General features: G+C 38.5%; 2 protein-coding genes across 2 annotated transcripts in view; one reads left to right on the top strand and one right to left on the bottom strand.

Annotated features, from left to right (window-relative positions):
- LOC140235394 (girdin-like) overlaps positions 1-26,747 on the bottom strand; it is a 110,357-nt gene extending 83,610 nt beyond the window's left edge. Inside the window, exons 1-3 of the mRNA XM_072315422.1 lie at positions 26,532-26,747; positions 25,632-25,714; positions 7,697-7,805 (exon numbers count right to left, since the gene is read on the bottom strand). Coding sequence (XP_072171523.1) covers positions 7,697-7,805; positions 25,632-25,714; positions 26,532-26,585 — 246 coding nt within the window. The 5' untranslated portion in view covers positions 26,586-26,747. The remainder of the gene's footprint in view (positions 1-7,696; positions 7,806-25,631; positions 25,715-26,531) is intronic.
- Positions 15,674-20,690, top strand: LOC140232440 (uncharacterized). The gene is made up of 9 exons (XM_072312555.1): positions 15,674-16,054; positions 16,525-16,777; positions 17,168-17,496; positions 17,758-17,842; positions 17,997-18,131; positions 18,444-18,601; positions 18,924-19,032; positions 19,285-19,528; positions 20,231-20,690. Exons 1-9 carry the CDS (start codon positions 15,674-15,676, stop codon positions 20,688-20,690), a joined length of 2,154 nt encoding a protein of 717 aa, XP_072168656.1.
- Positions 26,748-26,768: the final 21 nt, after the last annotated feature.

Below are 26,768 nucleotides of genomic sequence, written 5' to 3'. Positions count from 1 at the left end.
TCAACATCACGATCACAGTCTCCCCTCCCCCGCCCCCTTTTTGCTCCCTTCCCATAAAAGTGCCTAAAGAGCGCCCTCGCCACGTGTCTCAAACGATATGAGGGGTTTCCTGCATTTTTTCGTCATGTGACTAGAACTGAAGCTAACGGGGCGCATGTGTTACGTGACTAAACATGACTACACTGCCAGTGTCACAGTACTGATTAGATGAGGTTTTTGTCGGGTCAAACTGCAGAATACACAGTAACGAGGCTGACATAAAGAAAGGCTTACAGTGTATAAACAGTGTTTCCATGTGCAGTAGGGGCCGAAGTACATGTACCTTCTGCAACTTTGTCCTGATGTAAAGCTGCAGGGCAACATGAGTAATTCTTTATGAGACTTCCTGTGCTGCAATAGCCTCGGAGTAACTAAAGGAAAGATCAAGGATCTGAAGCAAGTCAACTGGGTAGTTGCTCATATTAGGGGAGATCTGTGCTGACTTTAATTTTTAACACACTTAATACTACACTGTATCTTTGAAAATCACTGCAACATATTTGGAACCTGTAAGCATGCTGAAGTCTCATTCTGACTCTGACAACAGCTTTTATAGGTTGTTATCATTGTTTTTGTTTTTCTTTTTAACAGTGTACTTGGACCAAGACTAACTGCAGAATGGACGACAGAACTTAAGAATACACTACAGCACAGTTCAAATGTTATGAATTAAAAACTGCAAATCTATTAAAAGTGGAAATATCTTTGAAGTTGAAAGCAACATTCCTACCAGCATATATTCCCATCAAACAAAACTTTAAAGTTTGAAATATGGAATATGCTATACAAAACCATTACCAATGCTTTGACTGACAATTACAAAGGACCACAGAGTTTTTTCAATTCATTGAATCTCATGATTCAGTTGGGTCAGTTTGGAGTTTTCACACAAAGATCAGCAAAGTGCAAGAACAGGCAGAGAAGAACTATACTGCTAGATACAGGACATACTGTAAATGGAACACTTATGGCAGCACCTGTACTTCTTCAGATACTGAGATATCTCTGAAAGCATGAAAGGTCACTAGACCACTAAAACGTAAGCAACGTCAGTGCGCAATGGCTAGGATAAGTTTTGTGGAATAAATGCGGCTTAGTATCCCTGGTGTTGTTGTCATCTGTGCTTGCAAACATGCTACAACCTGTTGCTAGGCAATGGAACGCAGTGTCGTGACGAATGCGATATATTTCATGACTTGTGCCTGACTTGTGGCTGAAACCAAAGGGTAAAGTCCAAGTATGTGCCAGCACAAAGAACTTCTCAGAGACAGAAGTGATCAATGTTATTCTTCGACGGCCAGTAATGTATTCCACAGTCTAAGTATTCAAATTCTTGTGATAAGGGAGATATCAGCAAAGGCGATAAGAAATTGTGACTGTGTAAAGACTCGTGTATGAAGTATTCTGATTCCTGCCAGAGACAAATAACTGCAGTTAAAACGATTTTGTAAACAGTCTTTGTACCAAAGTTGAATCCACTAGAACTACTGCAACAATGAACATGATGTTCACTTTTAATCAAATGCATGTACACTGTAAGACTACTAATTAAAACTAGGCTGAGTGGAGACTTGGTTTGAACAGTCATATGACAGACATTCAAGGGCAATCTGGAGGTTGACTTACAATTGTAAGTCAGACTGTTGTCTATGAATATATGTATATCACTTGAACACGCAACACAAGACACAAGATGTTATTGACTGTGCCTGATGTGCAGCTCCTGAACAACTTCATACAGTAAATACAAAATACAATCAGTGTAATTCAATTCAATTCAATTCAATTCAATTCAATTCGTTTATTCATCTCATTTTCGGATAGAACAATACAACAGTATTGGATTTTACAATACACAAAAGGATAATCAATCATTTACATATAACAGTGAAAATGAAAAAAGAGAACTTGAGAAAAGCCAAAAGGCCTTGTGAAGTAAGTTCCCTTACGATTATGCACAAAATAATTGATTTTTAAGGTACAAAGTGTAGACATTCAATCAAAATCACACAGCATTTTGACTCATTCTGCAACCTTGACAGTCGAAACAATTATCACTTAATTCACCCTTACAAATATACTCGGATGCAACAGATCACCATCAAAGTGCCTCAATTCATATACGGTACATTGTAGATGCAGTTTACACTCTCGACACACTTGAAAAATCTTATGGCATAAAACGTCTTGCCACACGTACATTGGTATGTACACAAACAGATAGAACAATACAAAGACAATGGAAACACTATGGATACTGTCCCTTCACAAAACAAATTGTTTTTGTTTGTATTTAAACTCTCAGCACACTTAGAGAATGAGCCTAACCAAGCAAAACCTACATGTGTACAGTACATTGTACCTTCAATTCTCTTTTCTCATGATCACTCAAGTGATCAGACAAAACACTCATTTTATACTCAATGAACCACGTGCCAGTATAAACACCACAACACAACAATTATTCATTACATGAAGCTGCCCACACAGATATTATATTGTAGAGCTACACATGAGTGAAACAAATCATGTCATGGGATAAGTGTTGTATTTACATCGATTAGCCTACAACTGACTACATTTTGGAACACGTGCTGTGCAAACCTCTTTTTCTGAGGAATGTTAAGCCCTATTCTCTGTTCCCCCCACAGCAGTATGTGCCTGGCAAAATAACTCCTTTACAATATACTCCATACAATGAGGCGATGATGCTCCCAGGCAAAATGGTTGCATTCTTCAGTAAACGGAGCTGACGGGGGAACTTATCCCCGACAGCTTACAGCAAGCCTACAAAGGAAGGATCGGCTCTTTTCGGCAGGGCCTTCTGTTGGCTCTCGCACGCCATTGTTTGAGCGTGATCTGGGAAAGAGATCAATACTATGCGCTGGACCGGCTGACTAACGAAGCGGATCAATTCGAATGCGCTTGCTGCTGAGGGGGGACTGCATGGATCATAAATGCGGAGTGGCTTTTGCATTTCCCACACCAAGATGTGGCAGAAAGAAGCTGTACGTCTCAGCGACAACTCGCAAGCCACATGTGAGAAGGAGACAAATGGTACTGTGGGGCTGAATAGGCGAAAGATCTTTGTTAGCAGCGACTGGTGTTTGCATTGGACAGCTGGCAGCGAGATGAATTCATGACCTTGGCATTTCCACTGGACAGAAACAGACAATCCCAAGGACTGGACAGTGCAAAGCCAAACCACTGTAGAGTACAATGCCAATATTCTGCAAAACACTGACCCCTTGCACTTTGCCATTCAGCATGGTCTCATACACTGGGCATTGTAATGGATTGTGTAGGCCTATTGTACAGTTTTATACATGTACTGATTTTTTTTTTTTTTAACAATGTGACATCACACATCTTCCTCCATCAGCATCGGTTGTTCAAATCTGAAGATCTTTTTGTTTACAAATAATGAACATAATTTGTATTTGTTTTGATAGAAAACAAAACATTAAGGAATGATTCTTTAGACTGGCATGTGATATCTAAAAACTAAGTTACAATGCTGCACAAGTCAGGATTTCATCCACCTCCCTGATTTCATGCAAGGAATGCATCAGGAATGAAAAAAAAAAGACAAAAAAAAAAACAAGTTACAGCGATGCTAGAAAACACACTGCAGGGCCCTGTTTTATGAAGCGTTGAACTGATTATATCTATCATAAGTCTATTACAGCCTGTGTAGAAAGGAAATTTATAATAGATTATGTCTTTTGATAAAACAGGGCCCAGATGTACAATTTGTATGTAAGCTACTTTTTTTGATATGGCATTGATAATCCTTAAATCATTGGTGCTTGGGCATGCTCAATGACTTTGCACACAATCGGATTGGGTGTTGTCCCCTGTTATGATTCACACTTCCACGCACACATCTGCTGACTTCACCTGGTATTTGCGGTTTCCAAATCAATACCTCGTCATCTGCTGTGCTGCTCAACCATCACCGCACAAACGCAATTCTGCATCCATGCAATGGCAGCGATTGCGCACACGGGGTTAGCAGACTTGTCTGCAGTGAAATATACATTAGGAGATTCTCCACGTTTTAGAGCATTCTACGCAAGCTAATGATTCTCGCCATGTACTCAGTATGATGTATTAAACAGCTTGTAGATACATCACTGACAGTCCACAAATTGAATGATGCACCCGAGCATGAATTTTGAAATCACTGTAATTACACTGAGATGTACTGGTATGTTATATGTGTGTCATTATTCACATGTTTGAATGTTGTATCATGTTGGTATTCAAGGTTACAGTTAAATTCACATTTAAGATGCAAGAAAGTCCCTTTTAGGATGATACTGATCTATGAAATTACTTCCCACATTTACAAAGAAGAACTAGCACTTCTTGACTGAGTATAATGAGTGGCAGCTTGTAAATCATTCAGTCTATTCCAAGCACTGATGAATAAGGTAACAATCATGATCTGTAAATGATTGTAGTGCACAATATTTCTTGTTTTATGCAAATGAGAGAGGCGAATACTGGAGCATTCACTGATGTACAAAGCTGACGTTTTTATGCTACAGTCAATGAAATGACACAATGTCCAAGACCCCTATAGTCGGTCCTCGAAGGATGAAAGCTACAACACAGCATGCATGTTTACTGTGGAAATCCAATTTTATGGCCATTCCAAAACGATTGGTATCACTTTGTCACCCTCTTGAGGGCTACAATAGTTTCAATACAACTCTCAGTTTTCTTCCACAGTATCCTGTGCATCTGGACCTGCCGCCCATTTAGCCTCAATTTGCTCCAGTTCTTGTGAGGGCTGGCTCGGTCCAATAAGTTGTGCAAACTGGTTCTATTACCCCCACATTGGACTCTTGAATGAGAGCAGTCTTTAAAAAGCCACCCTGTGAGAGACTTAAGGTAATATGAAGTGTCAATAGAGACCTGCGTATTAACCATCCTTCATCAAGCCTAATGGATACCGGATCTGACAAGCATGGCACACATGTATTGTTTAGACTGCTGATTATTGACTGAGCATGGCTTGTTTACACCCACAGCTACGCCAAGAGTAATATGGACAAAGTCCTAATGCAGTATCCAAGAAATCGTAACTGATAAGGAATGTAATACACAATGTACCACTCTGCAGGTCCTGTATACAAAGATAACACACGAACTGTATAGGCCTAGGCCCTAAATGTATGGACATCTGTTCGTTTTTCAGGGCTGGTCAGTCACTATGCACTATTCATGTGCAAGCTTGTACTGTATTAAGGCCTACATTGTATATGTACACTTCTGCTTTATGACATTAACTCTTATTACCTGGAAACTATTTTCTCTGTAACGTTAAATGTTACAATTACACAAGATCTGTTTCTATCTATAAAGAGCCAAGTAATGTTATTTTCAAGGTTCTTGTTGGAGACTACAAAATATCATGGCTACGGTGACAATGCATGTATGTGCCAGTACCCAATACAACATACAATCAATTCAAAACTTAGATAGCATTGACTCTCTTTTCTTATTTTTGCAGGGGGTGGGGGTCTGTTGAGATTATAATGACCAAAAAATACAACACTTTACAGGTATTCACACTTGCTGCAACAATGGAGATCAAGAAGGGAAACCAATACACCCGGCACACATATTCTCAATTCTCCCACTCTTCCTTTCTGCAGCACAGGATAATACTACTTTTGAACTAGGGATATGTGTGCTGCTTGTACATGCCTACATACTTGTACCTAACCCTGACCCCAAAACTTTTTTATAGGTAGGAGAGAGGGAAAGAGAACGAGGAAAAATCAGGCAGGTGCAGGATGATTCATTTCATGCCACATTAACTGAACGAGAGAACATTCAATTGGGATATCTTTCTACATGTACCCCACTTCCCCTCTGTGCTTTCTTTTTCTGTAGGCCAGGCTAAGAATGTTTTAGAACTCCCATGACTCAGCATGTGCAGGCTGCATGTCCACATACCTAAATCCTGACCCTTCACCCCAATAACATCCTACATGTAGTAGAGAAAACAAAAAGAGGGATGGGCAAACAGGTTAAAATTTCAACTGAACAATGGAACATGAAACTCCACACCTAATCTCCCAAAGCAGCAAATGTTCATTCTTTATAATGAAAGAGGTCACTAGGATAGCACTGCTACAAATACTGTAATCAAGCCATTTCTATGTAAAGGAAGTATGAATACATGTACCTGGTGCACTGTCATTTTGATAACTTGCAAATATCAGCATATCTCATAGATGATACCAGCATAGATGATATCAGCATAGATGATACCAAATTTCCCAGCAAGAATGTGAAAAAATGTGACACTTTGAAGGAGCAAAAAATCGGGTCGCCTCATATGGCGCGCACACAAATTCCATCTTCTCTTCTGTTGCACCACGTCTGTGGAACTCGCTACCAGTTCAGCTTCGGAATTGCAGCAGCCTCAATACATTCAAGTCTGCACTGAAGACTCATCTTTTCCGGCATCATTGTGAATGATGTGTGACACTTTTTAGGAGCTGGGCGCCTTTGAATGTTTCTAACAGATAAATGGCGCCATACAAATGCTGTTTCATCATCATCATCATCATCATATCAAAGTGAAGAGGATATAGATTGATATACTGACAGGGATCACCTGAGGACTATATGTTATCAGATTCTGGATGAAGGATTTATTATCAAGTGTGTAGCCAGACTATAGGGTTGCAGACAGGAACAGGACGCCCTTGACCCTTTGACCCTCATGACCCTACTATAATAAGGTTAATCTCCCACTGGCCCTAAAGATCCCAGGGTCTGATGACTAAACCGGTGGAGCCAGGGGTCACCTACTTGTAGATGGGATCGAAGGTTGGGCTTTCCTCAACACACTCACTCTTCCGTTATGCCTCAGTCTATTGTGGAGGAAACGAGTGAGCAGGCGGATGCCCTGGGGTGGCCGACTGGAAGACATGTGTGAGCTCCTGCTGTTTCAAAAATTACACACACCGGCCCGATATCACCTGGAATGTCTCTCCATTTTACCAAGAATGAGACAAACCTCCGGATTCCTGATTTCCTCAGAAAACCACAGAACTTTCACTCCCATATTGAGTTAACCTCTGGTAGACCTTCAGTAAATTCTAACAATATGGTGGGGTTCTATTGACAAGACTCCTCTATCAGTTCCTCTTACAGCACACACCGTATGTAACAGTATTGTACGTTATCACTTTACCCTGAAGCTGAGGACATCAAGAGTAAATGGGAGTAAAGCTGCAAAATCAGAGATTTTGATCAATCTCCCATTCTTCACTTTGAACATTTTCAAGAGAATAGGGCCTAAACATTAAGTTTACATGAAGCCTAGTAATGTTCCAATCAAATAGGAACAGTTGGCAGATTTACTGTAAAACCAGAAATTTTTGTGTGCATGAGACATTCACGAATCTCACGAGGAGCCAAGATGAATGAAAGTAAAATGCATGTGAAGGTTTCTGTCTACACAATGAATTGCATTCCAGTCACTAATTAGTGAAAAATCATGCCACGAAAGAGGCTGTCAGCTCCAATTCATGAAAATTTAATGCCGCGAATGTTTCTGGTTTTACAGTTACCACTGTACATCCTAAATCTTATGCAATTTTATTTATATGGATATAATTGGCAAACCTACCAGATAGAAGGACTTGATCCTCTTCATCAGGGAATCCAGGTTCTGGATGCGAAGATTGATTTCACCATTGACCTCTCCGTTGACCCGCAAGGAAGACGGCCTGGCATCTCTGCACAGAGGAAGGAAACCACAGATATTAGTTTGGCAACATTCAAGGATGTCTATCATAAACAAGTTGAGAAAGTAAACAGGTACCGTATCCAGCAAATTTACAAAGCAAACACAAATTTATAAATTCACAAATAAGCAGATAGATATACTTTGATAATGTCAAATTACTTGAATAATCACCAGAAGCTTATGCAATAACACAACTACATGTATGTAGGACCTATTACTATCACAGGAGAAAAAAAAATAATCTGAGCATTTCTCTATAAGTGATTTCGGCCAGCATTCTGTAATTGCTTTGAAAATATAGCTGTCAGTACAAAGTAAAAAAAAAAAAAAAAAAAAGACCCACTACCAAGATTATTTGCAAGTCTTCTTCCTCCTTCATATCAAAGTTTAAAAAGAATTTAGTATAATGCTTTAAAATTTGGAAGTTTCTATACTTGCACTGGTGATCTCGATTTAGAACTCCAGATGTAATATCATGCGCAAACTACAACTGTCATTGCTGATAAATGATTTTGTTTTGATGAGTGGGGGCAATTTGTTTTCTTCTGTATTTTGAGACTGTGCAAGAAATATGAAAACAGAACCATGACAGTAGCAACAGTTATTGCAAACGTGATCTGTTAGTTTAACCATAACTGTACGTGACAAGCATATCAAAGTACATTAATGGCAGTATATGTCGGTAATCTAGATATGATGGCAACAGCAATAAAGAGTATGAGTCACGGAATGTGAGTTGTGCAGGAGAGGGCTGCATGTCAACACGGTCTGACTCCTGTTACATTCAATGTCACTACACTGTACGTACTTTGAATGTCTGCTGCCAATCCAACATACATGTATAGATGGCTCATATGATGTAGCCTCGCACTATCAGTCTCTGATAATCCCTTTCAAAAAAGGGTAGTAATTAAATTTCCCCTATCAAGAATCAATTGTGTGAGCACAGTTCAGGCATGAATCACATCCTCTCAGCTCAGATATGCCCCCAAAATCACTTTGATTGAATATTTGTCCTGGAGTTACCCTCATGTCTGGAGTTGTCGTGTTGTTACACATCACACAAATATAAAAGTATGTTTTAGAATGTTTTGTTTTGTTTTTGTTTGTTTTTACTTTAAAATATTACTTAAATAAATTTTTCCTTTGAATTTATAATCACTGTTTAATTTAATAACATTGTTACAACAGTCATTCTTCTGATAAATGTGAGGAAAAAAAAAAGATGGTCCTAAATAAAGCATAACAGCAGCTACTGTACTGGTGAGTATTCCTGTAGGAAATAGTCTACAGTGTGTATAGCATACAATAAGCATTGGAACAACAAATACAGTGGGGGGAGGGGGCAAACATTTGAAAAGCTGTACACCATGTACCCTACATAAGGGATATACAGTAGTCAGAAATTCACTAGGCTGTACAAAAATTGTGATAAGCTGGCAGCTGCATGAAGCTGCACAACACAAGTCTCTCTCAAGGTCTACTACTGTCCATTTGGGCTCTCCAGTCAGCCTCGTAATTAGTCCCGCAATGAACAGCAGACACCGTCCCCTTTCAGATTGCACAACTTTCTCGTTTGTAATTAAAATTCGGGAATACACTGTGTCTTCCTCATCACTTTCAGAGTTACAGCATGTTCACACTCTGAAATGAGTCGCGTAACTACCATACTGTAGGTACAGTGGACTCCCGTTTTAACGAAGTCCTTGGGACCGGTGGTTTTCTTTCGTCATATCAAAATTTCGTTCAATATCCATGAACAAATAAACAATAAAAAACATGGAGCACATTCTGTTGGGGTCTGAATTTTTACTTCGTTGTAACCGGAATTTCGTTGTAACTGTGTTCGTCATAACTGGAGTGCACTGTACCTCAAACTGCTAACGGCAAGTACACGTAGAGCAATTACGACAGCCTTGTCAAAAACCCTAAAGCTCCTTGTACACGCACACACACACACATTGTCCACACTTCATTGGAGTGTAAACATCCTGATCCAAAACAGCATACCATGTAATAGAGGAAATGAATAATGACCAAGCAAAGTCTCAGCACCTCAAATTTGTAAGGTTTAATCCATTCAGATTATCAACTAGAACGCAGAGTTGTGCAAAATTCAAGGAAATAGGAAAATGGTTTCTGAGCGTGTCTGACCAAACTCAATTTGAACGTGATGAAGTTTGCTTTCAGACTTGCATCTAAGGAGTAAATTGAGTGCCACAAAACATGTTTCAAACTCAGACACAAACCAGTTCCTTTGTCAGTCTGAAAGAGCTCAAAGACACACGCAAAGGGAAGACTTCCTCTCCCAACCTGAACTAAAAAACATCCTATTTTCACCGTCTCCCGCAACTAGCTTGATTTGTTGACACAAGGCACTCCTGCAAACAGCCACATTGGGAGATAATGAAACTCCAGCATCGTCATCGTCATATCAATATTGATTCCCTGCCAGCAAATGCTGTGTGGAATATGGAATATTGTAATATATGCATGGTTGGCAAAATCAATGACATGTACAATGTACATAGTACATTTGTATCTTTATCTGAAATTGTTATTTTGTCATTTCAATATCCACAGTAGCATACAATATTTAGAACATAGGATCTCTACAGCCGGTGCATAAAGGGAAGAATCAAGTACATACGTATAAAAGACTGACATTCAGTTGGTTACAAAACTGTTCATACAAATCATATGCAATAACTTCTGTCACAGGGAAGCATTATGTGGATGAATTTAATACACATAGACAGTTACACTTATGGGTCATTTAAATGTCAGCAAACACTGATTGCTGCATCAATACACATGTACTGTAGGCAAGTAAAAATATTGGTTGGTGCATCATAGTTATCAGCTCTGAAAAATGAGAAATGTCAGCACTTGCATATTTCTAAAAGGAATTTCACAACTCCGGTCTCCAAACGATATCATTGAACTCCTTTACACAGTGTCCAAGGTCTGTCTGTTCTTACTCAGCAACAAAAAGTATATTTAAAATCATGTGAACAACTACAAGCAGTACACCAGTGACATCACAGACACACACACATACATAAACAGGCCTGACTCTGTATCTGTATAAACCAACAGACACAGTATCGCTTGATGCACACAAACAAAGAAACTATCAACAATTTCTTGTTTTTCACAAAACTTTTGCAATGTGTTTAATTTTGATTGTTTGTTTGTTTGTTTGTTTGTTTGCTTGCTTGCTTGTTTGTTTGTTTTTGGTCATCAGGATGACATTGACTTCAATATCTTTACTTTGCAGATTACAATGTGTAGTACCCTCCACTACGATGGAACGTCGTATCGTAGACAATGAGGATAGCAGAAGAGTGCACAGAAAGGAAGATATCCCAAAGTGTCATTTTATTAATGAAGAGCTTGTATCATGATACATCCCACTGGCCATGATACATCATGCATGAATAACAAACAAGGCTGAATTCTTTTTCTAGAGACATACAATATTGGCAACTACAGAGTACATTGTAGGTGTCCAACAAGCTAGGCAACAAGTGATTATACAACTGAATATGATACCACACTTGCTGGTACACCAAGTACATTTAGCCGGTGCATTTTCTACTCCTTCACAGAATTGCATGCTGAGAACGTTCTGTACAAGTACTGTAAGTATCGGTATGCGGCACTCACATTCAGTATAGTGTAGGTTATTATGAGACTGAGAGACTGCGATGAAATTCAACACCTTTCTGTAACCTTAGAATTCCAGGGTATTTAAAATCAGCAACCGCTTTAAGCAGTGCTCAAGCACAAACACAAAGCAGCGAATAGGGTTGATATTTATGGGGGGTTTTTTCTCCCTAAAAATTAGGAATACGAAATATGAAACATACAAGCCTGCGCAGGATGGTGAAATTAACACACAATACAGGTATCGCATGACATCACAGGTGTCATTATGAAATCCAACACGACTACAATTGGACAGTGTTAGCCAGCGTATATGAATTTGAAATCATACTGTCAGGTATAGTCTTGTATGTATTAGAACAGTTTGTGGGATTAGCACATTAAGGGTAAAAAAGCCAGTTCGGAGTTATCTCATGGGCACATTGGTGCGAATGACCTTTCTTTTTTCTCAGTCCCTTAGGGGCACTTCACTCATCTTCAGAATGACATACACTGTAATCATTTAGCTTTACAACAATTTATGGCATTCATCAATCCTGTTCAAACAGAGAATGAACTTGCATAGACCAGATGACCAGAATGATCTGTCCATTAAATCAAAATAATAGACTAAAATAATTAATGAAATCATGGTTCATTGATTTTGTAGGTGTAAAAAGCTTCCCTTAAATTGTTTCTTTATGCAATTATTTTTTAATACATCTTTGCCCAAATGAGCTGTGAAAATATTTGATCACTTACATACATGGTACAATACATGTAATGTACCTACATTATATGTTGTAAATATATAAGTGTACCTGCTACGTACTGTAAATATTAAAGCACAGTTTACATACAAGTATGTGTACTTTGTGGAATATGATTGTATTTCAAACATCGGGGATTACAGGAAAAACAACATTTAATTTGTTCTCTGATCAGTTCAATATTTGCTGATCAAAGAGGTGTAAATGTACATGTATGTAATTTGTCTTCTTATGACTGATTGGTGTGACTGCAAATGACTCCCTATCTTTATGTATCATGCAGACATCTCTGTTTTTTTCCTTACCCAACCTCACCAAGATGTTTTTACTATTGAATTACAGAAATGAAGGTGTTAAACCTGAACTGTCTTCATAATTTCAACAGGCCCAATCAATGCATAGAGTAGTCTTTGAGAATGTGGTCAAAATCGCTGCTTGCAATGTCTTGCAGTGATACAAACAATCTCCTTTACTCCACCCAGACCTTTTCAGGTCTACAGTACAATGTATACAGTGACACATGGTGAACTGTAAACTCTACACCTTTTGTACATTCATTCCACCACGCAAACTACACTGTACAGCACCTCCAGTCCTTCAAGTGTCATCATTATACAACATTTATCTCATTATTTTCATTATTTGCACTCCCACAATTTTGAGAAAAGTTTGGTTTACAACCACCGGATAATTAGGAAAGAGTGAGTCACTCTATCATCTCCTGGTAACATGCGCACCTTTAAAGAATAACAAGAGCATCTGACGTTCTGCCACTCAACAATGGCCAAGGTCATAGGAAAGGTTAACCCTGCCAGAGTCATCCAATCTCCCAAAAAGGACCGCATCACTCAGCTGCCGGTATCGGGATACCCAGGAGCCCGGGCGCTCTGTGTACATTACTGCCAATCGAAGCCAAGAGGCACAAATTGGCGACTCGAGATGGCCATGCTGTCCTCACATTTAGGCACCGCGCTAAATAGCTTTTGAGGGTACGAGGCAGGTGAAACCTGACCATCACATTATGAACTCAGGCATGTGCACTAAATCTCCTCAAATGATACCACTATCATCCATCTTCCTTTTGATGGCTACTTCTACATACATTGTACATGTACGTGTAGGTGCAGGATTGCGCTTTAAATGCCTTCTTTAAGGCTAAAATCAATGCAGTTGTTACAATCTCATAAATAGATGTGTTGACAGTACACATAAGACCCCACACTGAGGGGACAGTCACCATCTTTTTAATGAGGTATGTACATGTCTGGTCTAGTTGTGCCGCTTTCAGTAAAAAGCACATCAATGTATCAGTTCTGTAACCATCATTAAGATTAATCTGCTGCTGCTGACACCTGTTGACCTTTTAGTCAATTCTGCCATTTCTTACCTACATGGACATGGTATCAGTCAAATTGGTTGGTTAAACTGTTCAGTTGTGATGAATGAATGTATACATGTCATTATTAGTACATTTAAACTTTTCAAATTGTTTTCCCATTCACCTACAGTTTCCAAGCAACCAAATAATAACATGATTTGCCAAAACAAAAACCTATTAGAAAGGTATTGAGAAATACTTGAACAAACCAGTGCACTGTAGTGGATAGCATTTGAATGGTTTCAGAGCTAAGAACACATCAAGCAGTAGAAGGTACCAATTTTGTGGAAATTACAAGTCAAATGGTGACCACACCTTAAATACAATGAGTCATTATGGTATCCCCAGTGCTGCCAACTCTCACGCAATCAGAGTGAGACTCACGCAATTCAACCAATTTTGACTGTCTCACTCTGATAAACGAAATCTCACGCTAAACCCCCAAAATGGAATGTACAAAAATAAATATATCTCTAAATTCTCTGATATTCCGAATATCGATATGCCCAAGCCCAAAGTTTCGAGATTTTCCCGCGCGGGTGTAAAGTTTAACCAATAATAATCGTTTTTGGTTCGCGCGCGAAGACGAGCTATTGGATTACGATTGGTTTCTACCTATAGTTACGTGAACGTAGCTTGTACTTTTGGCAAATTACAGTACATGTATGGCTATGACGTGTGCTTTACATCGCTTTACGTACAATACACTGACTGTGAGAGAATACGTACGTACAGCTGTGTACGTACGTACATTGTACGGCCGCACAGCAGGCCGCCACACCAGAAACCCGCGCCCGGTACCGTACCCAGGCGCTCATATACTATAGCCAGAGGCCCGGCCATACCCCCAGAGGATCTTTCTTTCACCACATTTAGATGAGAGTGAGACTTTCATTCCTTCATCATGGTAAGTTTAACGCTTGAAATTCATATTCAAAATCATTATCAATATAATTCTAATCTCTTATATGAGAGTGAGACAGAGAATTATATGAATTTAACTTTGTTATGTGTATTTTATTTCTTTATTGAGACCAGAAAGTGTGTCCTTCCTGTTGATTTTTTTATTTTATGAGAGTACGTACGGTACCAACAGAATTTTCAATCTGTCGCGTCGGTCGGGTCGATCCGGCGCGGTTGAATGAATGCTAACGTGTGTGTGTGAGTGACATCTATGGTGGATATTAAAACACCAATTTTGAACATTTATTAGTCAGTGGCTTATCTGTGGAGGGCCCTATTTTGTAGATGAGCATCATGACATGAAGCTAAAACTGGAATTTAGTTTAAGTTATTAGTATTTATTGTTTCACCACAACTGCTTAGTTATTGATTCAGACGGCAGCTAGGTCCATATGTTTACCACGTCCAAGGATCTGCATACAGTCCCACATACAGACAATTTAGTGGTAGCCTACTTTGTACAATTTAGCTTATTTTGGCATAACTTTGGGCTATGAAATTTCAAATAATTACCCAATTATTTTTTCAAACCTTTCATGAAACTAAAAGGCCTATGCTATGTCTCATTGGTTTTCATAGTCAAGTTCCCTCACTGAAGAAAAATGTGTTTTTGTAATAGAAATCTATGTGTCCTCATTTTTTTTCTTATGCCTATGGGTTAAAAAATTACAGGGATATTTATCCCTTTTTAGCTAATACCACCCCCTCCCCCCCAAAAATAAATGCAATCTAGTACACTTTGATGTGCCCACCCTCTTATGATAGGACCCACGATGCAAATTTAGTTTGTGTAGCACTAGAGCAGGGTCTGATAAAAAAAAAAAAATGCCATGCTACATTGATAAAGGCTGGGGGGTCCGCCAATACAAGAACTGATGACCCTATATAAAAAAAGTCAAAGCTTTTTTTTTTTCCATTTCAAATTATATTACAGAATTCCATGCCTATCCTGAAAAACAAGCAAGTTCAGTATGAAAAGAAAACAATTCGGGGGAGGATAGGGGCAAGTAGAATTGACAATATTAATAAAGCCAAAGGACTTAACGATAATTTCTATCATTTTAGATGTCGCAAGAAGATGAGACACTAACAGACAGGATGGATACAGGCAGTGACACTGATAGTGACAACACTCAGATTGTCGCTAAACAAGTCAAGGTTTATAGTGGCGCCAAACCAAAGGTCAAACCAAAGGTCAAACCAAGGGGGAAACGAGGTGCAGCAACCTACAAGTCTTCTTTTAAGAAAGAATGGTCTGAAATTTGGCCCTTCATAAGAATGGGGATCACAGCTTCCCACTTCCGATGCAATATTTGCAGCCAGGATATGTCATGTGCTCACCAAGGTCTATTTGACATCAAGCGCCACATCTCTAGCAGCGGCCACAAGGAGAAGGAGAGGCTACAAAAGTCAACGTGGGGAATAACCCACTTCACTGTTCAAACTGGTAACAGGGAAATGTCTAACACAGAAACCAAGGCAAGTATCAATTAACATTGATTATAACAATCATTTTATATAATTTTGTTTACAGTTCTTTCAGGAATTGTTGATGAAAATAAACAAATATGAATTCATATTTTGACACCCTCATAATGGTGAGCAAAAATATTGCACAAGTGTGTCTTGAGCATTTGGTTTCAAGTGGATTTGTCACATAACACAAGTATGCTATACAGTAACAGAAATAAAAAAAAATCTAAAAGTTTTGCATAAAGGGTGAGACATACAACCTGTATTCTAAAGATTTTATTACAGTAATTATCCTTCAATAGGACACAGAAATGTCGACAAGTTTCGTCCGATTCATTGTAGTTAACCCAAACACTTGATATAAATTATTTGCCATGCAGCTGTAAGAAATTGTCAGTGATAATACAAATTTTAAACCTGGCCTGCCTATACCCCCTGATATTAAGACAAGATGTCCATCGGTTAATCTTTTTCAGATCCGCAGAGCAGAAGTGAAAGTGGCCATGACAATGGTGCAGCACAACGTGCCCCTGGCATTTGCTGATCACCTCAGTCCCCTCATGAAGGAGTGCTTCCGTGACTCGCCCGTTGCTACAGGATACAGGTCTGCACGGACAAAAACGTCATGCATCGTGAACCGAGCCTTAGCCCCATACTACCATCGAAAGACAGTGCAGCAGTTGCAACAGCAGCCTTTCTCCCTATCGACGGATGGGTCAAATGATACTGGTAAGTGTACAGATTATGTCTATTTCAGCTCTGAAGTGATGTAACACACTGTCATTACTCAACTGTAAGCTTTCATAAAAAAGAAAATAAATAACATTTACATGTTTGATAAGAAGAAAACAATCTATAACATTGAAACCATAATCATTCTCACCACTTAAAGTCAACCTTTTATTAAACATGCTTTTGATAACCAGATATGTGAACGGTGCCTAATATAGTTCAGCTGTATTTTTCTTCTGAAAAGTGTTGAAGAATAAAAAATTAAATCCAACTACTAAGGAGAATTGTACATGTACTTCGAAGAAAGCTAACAAGTAACCAGATTATATTAGGGATGTTTTATTCCTGAAACTTATAAAACTTTATTTCTTCCTGTCTTCATTTCAGGCTTGAAGAAAATGAACCCCATGACTGTAAAAATCTTTGACATAAACCATGGGGTTGTGTATCGCTTCCTGGATATGTGCACAACAGAAGGTACAGCAGCTGCCACCGCTGACGCAATTTTCAACAAGATGGACCAGGTTTTCGCAGACAATGAAATTCCATGGCAAAACTGCATTGCTTTATCCCTTGACAATGCCAGTGTTAACATGGGAGTCAGGAATTCCATTAAGTCAAGAGTCTTGAACTTCAATCCTCAAGTATATGTCCATGGCTGCCCAGCCCATATGGTTCACAATAATGCACACGCTGCTGGAAATACCTATGCAAAGGTAAGTTAAAATCATTTGCTTTGTAAGGTACCATATCTAAATTATGTATGAACTGATATTTTCACAATTTTGTTTTTATTTTGGTCTGCTCTTTTATAAGTTTAATCATTACACTGTCAGCAATCATAATTTTATTGCAATGAATAAAAACATGAACTGTTCTTTGACTGTTACCTGACAATGATCAACTTTGACAAGTCATAGATTATGAGATGAAAATTATGAAATACAAATGAATTTCTTCTCATTCTCTTGTTGCAGCTGACAAACTTTGATGTGGAAGATCTGGCAGTAGATCTGGCCTATTGGTTTAAAGGAAGCTTGAAGAGGAAGGCAGGACTTGAGGGTAAGCTTGGAACAGAATTCAACAAAACTGTTTGTAAGCGTTTGAATAATACACTCAGTGATGAATAACAATAGTTTCTGAGCCCTCTAAAAAAAGAGTGATAAATGCAAGCCAAATCTCTGTAATTTTCCATTTCATATGTTTTCTCAACCAGAGTTTTGCCAGTTTTGTGACACTGAGTACATGGAAATGGTGAACTATGTGCAGACAAGATGGCTGAGTCTAGAAAAGGCAGTCAACCGCACACTGAAACTGTACACTTCACTTGCAAGCTACTTCAAATCAAGCAGTAAGTACATTTTATTCATCAAAAGATAATGGATATAATTCATTGTTTTATGATGGTACATATTAAAAAAATATATATATATATCAATGTTTAGTATCTCCTATCATAATCCACCTTTTTATCAAATGAAAAATTTTACTTTCCACACTTGATTGGAGCAGTGCACGATGTAAATGTTTTTCATGGTAATGTCATTTATTGAGTAATTAAGTATTGCTACAAGACATATTTCAGTAATTATTTCATCGAACCACTTAGTATTTAAATTATAAACATGATAAAAACACTAATTGTTTGATGTTGTTTTTTAAGATGAGAGCCAAGCTCGATTCAGGCGCCTGAATGAACGCTTCTCCGACCCTATGACTGAGGTCCATCTGCTCTTCTACCAGGCAACTTTACCAGCATTCACAGACTTCAATCTTCTCCTACAACGTCAAGACCCATCTGTGCATCATTTGCATGGGCAGGTGTGTAGGCTGCAATTTTATCTGAAAATAAATCTGAACATAAAATGATCATTTGGGTGTTGCAGACAAGAAAATAATACTGTTCATTAAGTTGAAATACTATGGTAGTTCCCAAATTATCTTTTGAAGAAGGACCAGGAATGTTTCTGAAGCAGAGCACTCCCATTTGCCAGTTTACCTGTACTCACATGACTAACCAGACCCTCCATCCTCATACTCTCATTTTTTTTTCCAACTTTGCACATTTATACATTTAAAGAAGGAAGACTAATGTATAATTATTATAGTATATTATGAGATAAATTGTCATTTTAATTTGCAGATGCATTTGTACATCAAGAAGCTCATGAGCAAGTTCGTGAAACCGGAACAAATGAAGGACCTCAAGGTGTCAGACATCCAGTACAAAACAGAGGAGAACCAGCTGCCTGGTATGTAGATGATCCAGTTAACTTATTTTCTGTCAGGACAAACGCTACAAATATGAATAAATAGCCAACCACCTAAACTCAACATGACCATTATTTTGTCACATGAAGATTAAAAAAATGTTAACGAGGTATATTGAAATAAAATGATTATTTACTCCAGTACAATTAATATTCCTCATAATGTGTGTGGAATTATGCAATTGCAAATACATGTAGTGACAAAAAATTATTGCTCACTTAATCTATTTATAGATGGCAGCCTGTCTATCGGGTTCACCACTCGAGTAACCCTGAACCGTTTGCTGGAAGGTGGGGACGTAAGCGCTTCTCAGGTGAAGAAGTTCTTCACTGCAGTAAGGGGCTTCTTCTGCGAGGCGGTATCCTATGCCATGTCAAGACTACCCCTCGATGAGCCTGTGCTCAAGCATGCCATCTTTGTTGACTGGCACCAGAAGATGAACGCCTCACCTGATGATGTGTTCTTCTTCATTGACAGGTGTGTACGTAACTTACATGATGTCACAAGGATCCACATCAAAAAGTAATTGATATGGAAACAAATACAAAAACATTTTATATTATATTCCACATGCTAAGATTGTTGCTGTAGGATTGGTCCATTGTGAATCACGTGATAAAGTGTAGTTTCCCCATCAATCACCACCTTGCAGTGTTGGCAGTTCCCTGTTTCCAAACCAAAACTTGATTTCTAAACCCAAATTCTTTCTTGTAGAGAAGTTTTTTTCTATATAGTTAAATGGTTTCAGATGTGGAATATAAAGCCAATAATCACCTTTTGGTTGCAGGTGATGAGACAAACTATCACTTCCTAGATGTACACGCTACCTTTCCTCAGCTTCGCTTCGGAAAGATAGCTACATCCAGCTCGCCTCGGAAGTGATAAGTTTGCCCATCACCTTCACCAGCAGTGATTATTTGCTTCCTATCTCGTGCTCTATTGTATAAGTCCTTTCCAGGGCAGTAACATCGGACTGTTTGATTATCAAATGTATGCTGCTGTTACTGTAACTTGTCAGTTGTACCCAGTAATTAAATTTAGTAGGCCTACTTGATTGTGATCAGTTTACTCTCTTAAATCTGAATGAACTATATGCATATTTATTTCACGTGATAGCACTAAGACACTTATGAAGGGCTACAATTATGTTCCTGTTTTTTTTTTTCTTCTTTTGTTAAGGTTCAAGCATCTGCTCCCGTTCACATCCCCAAGAGAGCAAGACAAAGTAGAAGAGGAATTCAGGGATTTTCAGGTAATGGACAAGGAGATTTCTGCCAGGCAATGGAAAGAGTTTTTCATTAAGGAAGAGGATGCAGAGTTTCTTCGCTTAGACAAGCTGTGGGCCCATCTCTCTTCCCTGAAGAATCCTATAACTGGTCAGCTGAGGTTCCAGCGGCTAGCGAAAGTTGCCCAGCTGGTACTTTGCCTCCCCCACAGCAATGCCGATGCTGAGAGGGTTTTTTCGTCCATTGGCCTCAACAAGACGGAGACCAGGAATGCCCTTGGCTTGGATGGGACACTTAGCTCAATCATGACCATCAAGATGGCACAGGGAGAGCCCTGCTTCAGGTATGAGCCACCAGCAGAGGTACTACAGTCTTCCCGGAGCGCAACCTCAAGCTATAATAAGGAGCATTAACTGGATGAGAGGTAAGCTAATGCCTGAGCTAATTGACCCCCAGTTTGGATGGACAGCAGTACTCTGAGAACCTGAATCCCCTCAGGCTACATCATATACCAAGATTCTATTTTTTTTTTGTATTTCTTTTGGTAGGTATTGCGTCAGTTTAAGTTTCCTGCTCACAAAATTATTAGAGTTGACAGTTCATCTGTGATGAAGTGAAGTATTTAACCTGTGGCATTCAACTACTATTCCAGAGTTTCCTTGTGAATCAAGAGCTGCACTTGCTGTATTTTTTAGTCTCTCCCAGGGCTTTGTTTTGGTTCTATAGCTTCTATGATGAAAGCTAGGGCCAAGCTTCAGAATACAGTAGATGAGTTTTACAGTTAACAATATGTATATTTATATGAAGCACTCATTATTCGATTAAATGTTTAGTTTATACATGTCTGAAATTATGAACCCCTATTTCAGTCAACAAGTTAGTATATAATTGAAGACTGAGACTATAGCATTTGATATTGGCATGTAGTATGGTATTTGATACAGAAAGAAGAATACCCATTGATGTATTTGCATTATCTCTGTAGTTGTTTCGGGATTTTTTTGTCATCTTGTTGCACATTGAATTCATCCTATATTGGTCTATAGTACATCACTAAGCTAATAAAGTCAGTTGAGGTAGAATACTGCAGTTACAAGTCAGGAACTTCAATTGTTCATGGTCAGTGAACTGCATTATTAATATCTTACAAATCCGGTTCAAGTACATTGGTGCTGCTTGCATGTATGTATGTATGTATATGTCCAAATCATGACTAAAGTATGCATCAGATTGCACCATTTAAAATGTAAAATTGTCAAAGCTCCCTACCGTCGAAGGGGGGACACCCCCCTTCCACACCATCCCCCCCTCGGTCGCTTCGCTCCCTCGGGCTTGGTCGCTCCGCTCCCTCGCAGTGTCTCACTCCGAACTATCACTCAAGGTTGGCAGCCCTGTATCCCATTCATTTGTGCCAAATTATGTCATATGTGATTGATTAGTAAATCCCATGCCCAAACACACAAATGCGGTCCTCTGACACATTTGTGCTTGCCAACAGAGTAAATATTGAATCTAACCTTAAATTGTGCACTGACCATTGCTTTCACCTTTTCCTCCCCACAACGCTGACTTTTATGACACATCAGTTTATTTAGAGAATGAAACTCACTGAAAGCGCACTGCTTCTACTACTGCTCCACTAAGCCTCCAGTTTGTTTTTTTCTCTGACTCAACATACAATGTACAGTAAGCAAGGTCATTCGTTGTGTGTCCCACCCATAAACCAGTACATCATATACCATGATCAGTGGTAGAGATTCTCTGTATGAGGGCTTTACGCATGGGTGACGCTCAATTATCCGTGTATTAACAGGGTAAAGGAATTCCCCTCTGGATTCATCTCTTAAAAGCCGCCTTTGCTCCCTGCAGCCCTACTGACATTTCCAGGGATGACAAATTGAATTGAAAAAACTCAAGGAGCAGTGACGCTTTGACACCATTTCCGACTGCATGCTCAGATTTTGTGATCTCACATTTAAAGTGCCTCCTTCTACCGATGATAAACAATGTATTGCACTGTGTTAGGTGTAGATATGAGTGCTACAACTTAACTATACAGGTATTTCACATCTAAGGAAGTTTGTAAAATTACCTGCATAATATGATAAATTAGTATTGTATCCCTTTAGAAAAGAAAAGTTAATTTATTTCCAACCTTAGATATTTGTGGGCCCTACAGCATATATTTGTGGTGCGAAAGGCAATAGTCTTGCGAGTTGTTAATATTGCAAATATATCCGTGGACTCACAAAGTTCACAAAACATACCAAAAAAACAACAACAACGCACACACACATTCAGAGACCAAAAAAAAAAATATATAACACACACATTGTACAGGCCTACGCCAGTTGTACAGTATTACTGATGTGGGGCACACACTTTCAACAGTGCAGTGAGTGCACTCCTTCATTGAAAGGCAGGTATACTGTGGGGAGAGGGGGATTATGAATCGTTTTAAAGGCCATAAATCTTATGGATCTGACATAAAGTGTCAGGCAAACACGATACCTGGCATGTTAAATGTGTTTGTGCGCTAGAAATGAGCAGAATAGCCACTGACAGTAATTTTGGACTGATAGTGAAAGGCAAAAGCCCTGTCATATTACTGTAGCTATATATTTGTGTTAATCTGAAAACTGACAAATACTGATGAAGATTGATCTGATTACAGTGGGCTACAGAATCGAACTGCCCCCTGGAGAGGGGCTAGCCCTTCATCAACCCAGAATTGCAAAACCCTTAGACATCAGTGGCTGATTAATTTCTTCCACCTCACAGGAAACTAAGCAATAGGAGTTCATTGAAATTCAGAGTTACTCACACACACCTGTTGACTCTAATTCTGTGTTGAGGCAAAGTATGTTTTCAAGAGCACTGAACACTTTGTACCAAAGCATAATATACAAAAAACTTGGGACTGTTATGAATTAAATCGCGATATGCAGCCATTACATTCTGTCTAACACACATAAAATACAATGTACGCCCTTATAAATAGGGCCTACAATGTACACAAAATATGAAGACATTTTATTAGGTAATGATAAATCCCTCTTCAGCAAGTGTTGATAGAATGCATGCATACAATACATGTATCGAGTATTATCAAAATACTAATTTTTAATGTTATACATGCTACACATAAACTAATTACTTAAATGCACAATTACTGTATGCCTGAGCGAGTACATGCATACAACTGGAATTAAAAATAAAAGCATACTAGTAGGCCTACATTCCATCTTGTCTTGGTATCAAAGCATGTACGTTTTTATGCAGAACTGACATCATACAATATAGACCATTATATCATGTACCACACAAAAGGGGCAGAGGAGAAAAGGTTTGCACAATCCAATTTATATTTTGTATTATTACCCATATCACCTAGTTTTGCCAAGCAATTGTAGTTTGTATTTTGATTGGTCGAGAAACCACCAGTTTCCAGTGGGCAATATCACTGTTAAATCAAATCATTTAGGATCACAGATTTTAACTATTTTTAACCAGAGGCTCTCTATCAAAGGTTTTCCATAAGGCTTCCTGCAGTGATGACATAATATACTACAGCTGTAGGTGACACAGAAAACAGGGTATTGTGTTGAAACCGCCACTCAAATTGCATGGAATATTGATAATTTCACAGTTATTGTAACTTTACAGCCAGCTGCTAATTCAACGAGCAAGAACACTCCTCTGAATAACACCTTCTATTGAAGAATGATGCTTTTTGGGATATGGGGTTTGTTTGATTGTTGTTGTTTTACACTGTATGTTGTTGTTTTCTTGGACAATTACTGATTTGTATGTTCTAATGCAATGGAACACCCACACCTACTAAAAACGTTCATAAGCCAGTTCACAGTTTGCAATGGTCTCCAATGACCTCTGAACCACAGACTTTTTTAAGCATGGGTTTATTTTTTAAATCAGAGAGCAGTAGAAAACAACAATACAGAGAGTGATAAATTTGTACATTTATACATGTATGCAGTAGTGTTGCATATGATATGGCTTTTGTAAATTTGCTTGGGGAAAAAAAAAAAAATGTTATTGGTACATTCGGATTCCCCTGTACGGCCCAGTATGCATAGTACACACGTTGTAGCTACAACTTTCATACTCATAGCTTATGGTACCATTCAAGATTTCATGAAGACCTATCCAGTTTTCAAATACCTCAGTCACAAGTCATTTTCAAAAGGTCTGCAATGACCTTAAATACTTTATCTGCACATTATTGTACGCTTAGGTTGTTGTGAACTGGCTTATTGTTGTTGTACGCTTAGGTTGTTGTGAACTGGCTTATTGTTGTACTCACTAAATACCAACTCACTTTTTGAGGAACAGCTCTTTGGGAACGATTGTCAACTTCCTTCCAGTTAACTAGACTGACTGATTTCGAGAGATACACTGTACTGTGTGGTCTGAACTTCAACACATTGTACACACAGCAAAGTTCATGATAGACACAAAACCACCATATATTGATAATAAGTTTCTAAAACCACATCCCCAGTATCACATCACGAGACCCTAGAATGTGTGCAAGTCTGTTCATAACACAGAGTAATGTGCTGTGTCGATTTCCAAATGTGCCTGGACTGAAATAAAATGCGAGAAGTTAGAAGACAAAACGGATCCTGTCCCCACATGCAGCTGGATGGACTCCTGGCGGACAGTTTTCTGAAGAGTAAACAGGAAATTGGGCTGGCGAGGGAGGCTCAATGCCCTGCCAGTCAGCTAGAACCAACACGCAAAGTCTCTGCCCATCTATAGATGCCGACATAATCCAATTAGGCTAATGTTTCCACTTTTTTTTTTTTAAACAGGCCTAACTAAATCAAGCAGATTCATTAATCTTGTTTTCCTTTTCTTTTCTTTTTACTTTTTATGGAAGCCTTCACCATCACCACATGATTGGGGGACATTGCACTTGGGCTGATTTTAAGAGAACTTTGGCATCACAAAATTGGCCTCTCTGTTAGGATTTATGTGTGTTAAGGATCTTGAGGGACTTCATGTCATGTACCTACATAATGTGTCATATGTTATTGTTAGTGCAGATACCATTTATCATATTCATGGTTTCACGAAATTTATACATGAAAAACTTACCTTTCACCCAAAAAATGGAAAAAAAAATACTTAACTGCAATGACTTGCCACTGCTTCTTTTGTTTTTAAGTCATAAGAAATTCTCCATGCTTATATGTAAAATATGTTCTCTGGAGAGATAGACATCATACATGTAATATGATGACACACAACTTTTGAGAGTCAGTAATGTAAAAAAAGAATATAATACAGTTTAAGATGGGATGTGATGACATTATCTTGATTATACTCACATTTGTGCCATGGCATCATTGAGTAATACCCCATCCACCAATTCCATATAATCCAGAGGGTCTCCATCCTTAAAAGTCTGCACCTGTTTCCATAAAACACACCCATCACATAGGGGGGAAAAACATTGACCCTTTAAAATTTACATCATAATTGCTGCACACATTTATATCAAATCTTTTCATATTCACTGTAATATGAATGACTGACGGAACAAAGAAAAGTTAGTTACATTACGTAGCCTACTGGCTATGTTCACTCATGCACACACGACAACTATAATTGCGGATATTTATTTGTACTGTACAAATCTATAAAATATAGTACTATTACAGGAACTTTTTCAAAAACCTTGAAAGTCAACATCCTTAAAGGCAGGAGGCATTACTTATCATTTGCAGATGAAACAAAAACCCAGCTTTTAATAGTGCTTCAAAATAGAACAGGTTTCTAAAATGTTAGTTAGGGATAGAAACAATTACCAATGTAAAAATTTGAATCAGAGTGCTATTCAATGTTACAATTAGTACGGTAGGCCCTATAGAAGGCCTATTACTTAAAATGTCATAACAAAAGTATTTCTGGACTAAACTGTCTAACAAGTGTTACAGTTGTGGTTTATTGAGAAAAATAGTGATATCTTCTAGTTATATCTTAGGCTTCATTGCATTTGTGTGTGGGGGGATGTTTTGCAGTACAATTGATCTAGCGCTACACGTAGATCTATATGAATCAAATGTGATATCTCAAACGTTTTTTAAATCACTGCTCCCAATGCTAAACAGTACCTTTAAAGTAAAATGGCATTAACAGATACTTTCACAAACTACAACATCTAATCATGTCTTGTTACTTGTTATAATGTTAAATAACCCCAAACGCATCTTGTTAGTGATTCTTACCCAAACTACTAATGGATGACTCATAAACTCCTCCAAAGCTGCAATAGTTGACATTTTGAATAAAATGTATCCTCCTCATTCAGTGAATGTATAACTGAAGACTTATCTCTCAGCTGATGGCGGGTCACATGTCACAAGTGTAGATATATCTTCAGCAAGTGAGGACCAAGTAATTTGATATTTTGGTTGCTCAGTTGACACTCGGTCTTTTACAGTCTGGTGGCAGTGGTGCCAGTG

This window comes from Diadema setosum, chromosome 1 (genome assembly GCF_964275005.1).
Source record: "Diadema setosum chromosome 1, eeDiaSeto1, whole genome shotgun sequence".
Taxonomy (NCBI): domain Eukaryota; kingdom Metazoa; phylum Echinodermata; class Echinoidea; order Diadematoida; family Diadematidae; genus Diadema; species Diadema setosum.
The sequence above is the reverse complement of the archived record's forward strand: the minus strand, read 5'-3'. Positions and strand labels throughout refer to the sequence as shown.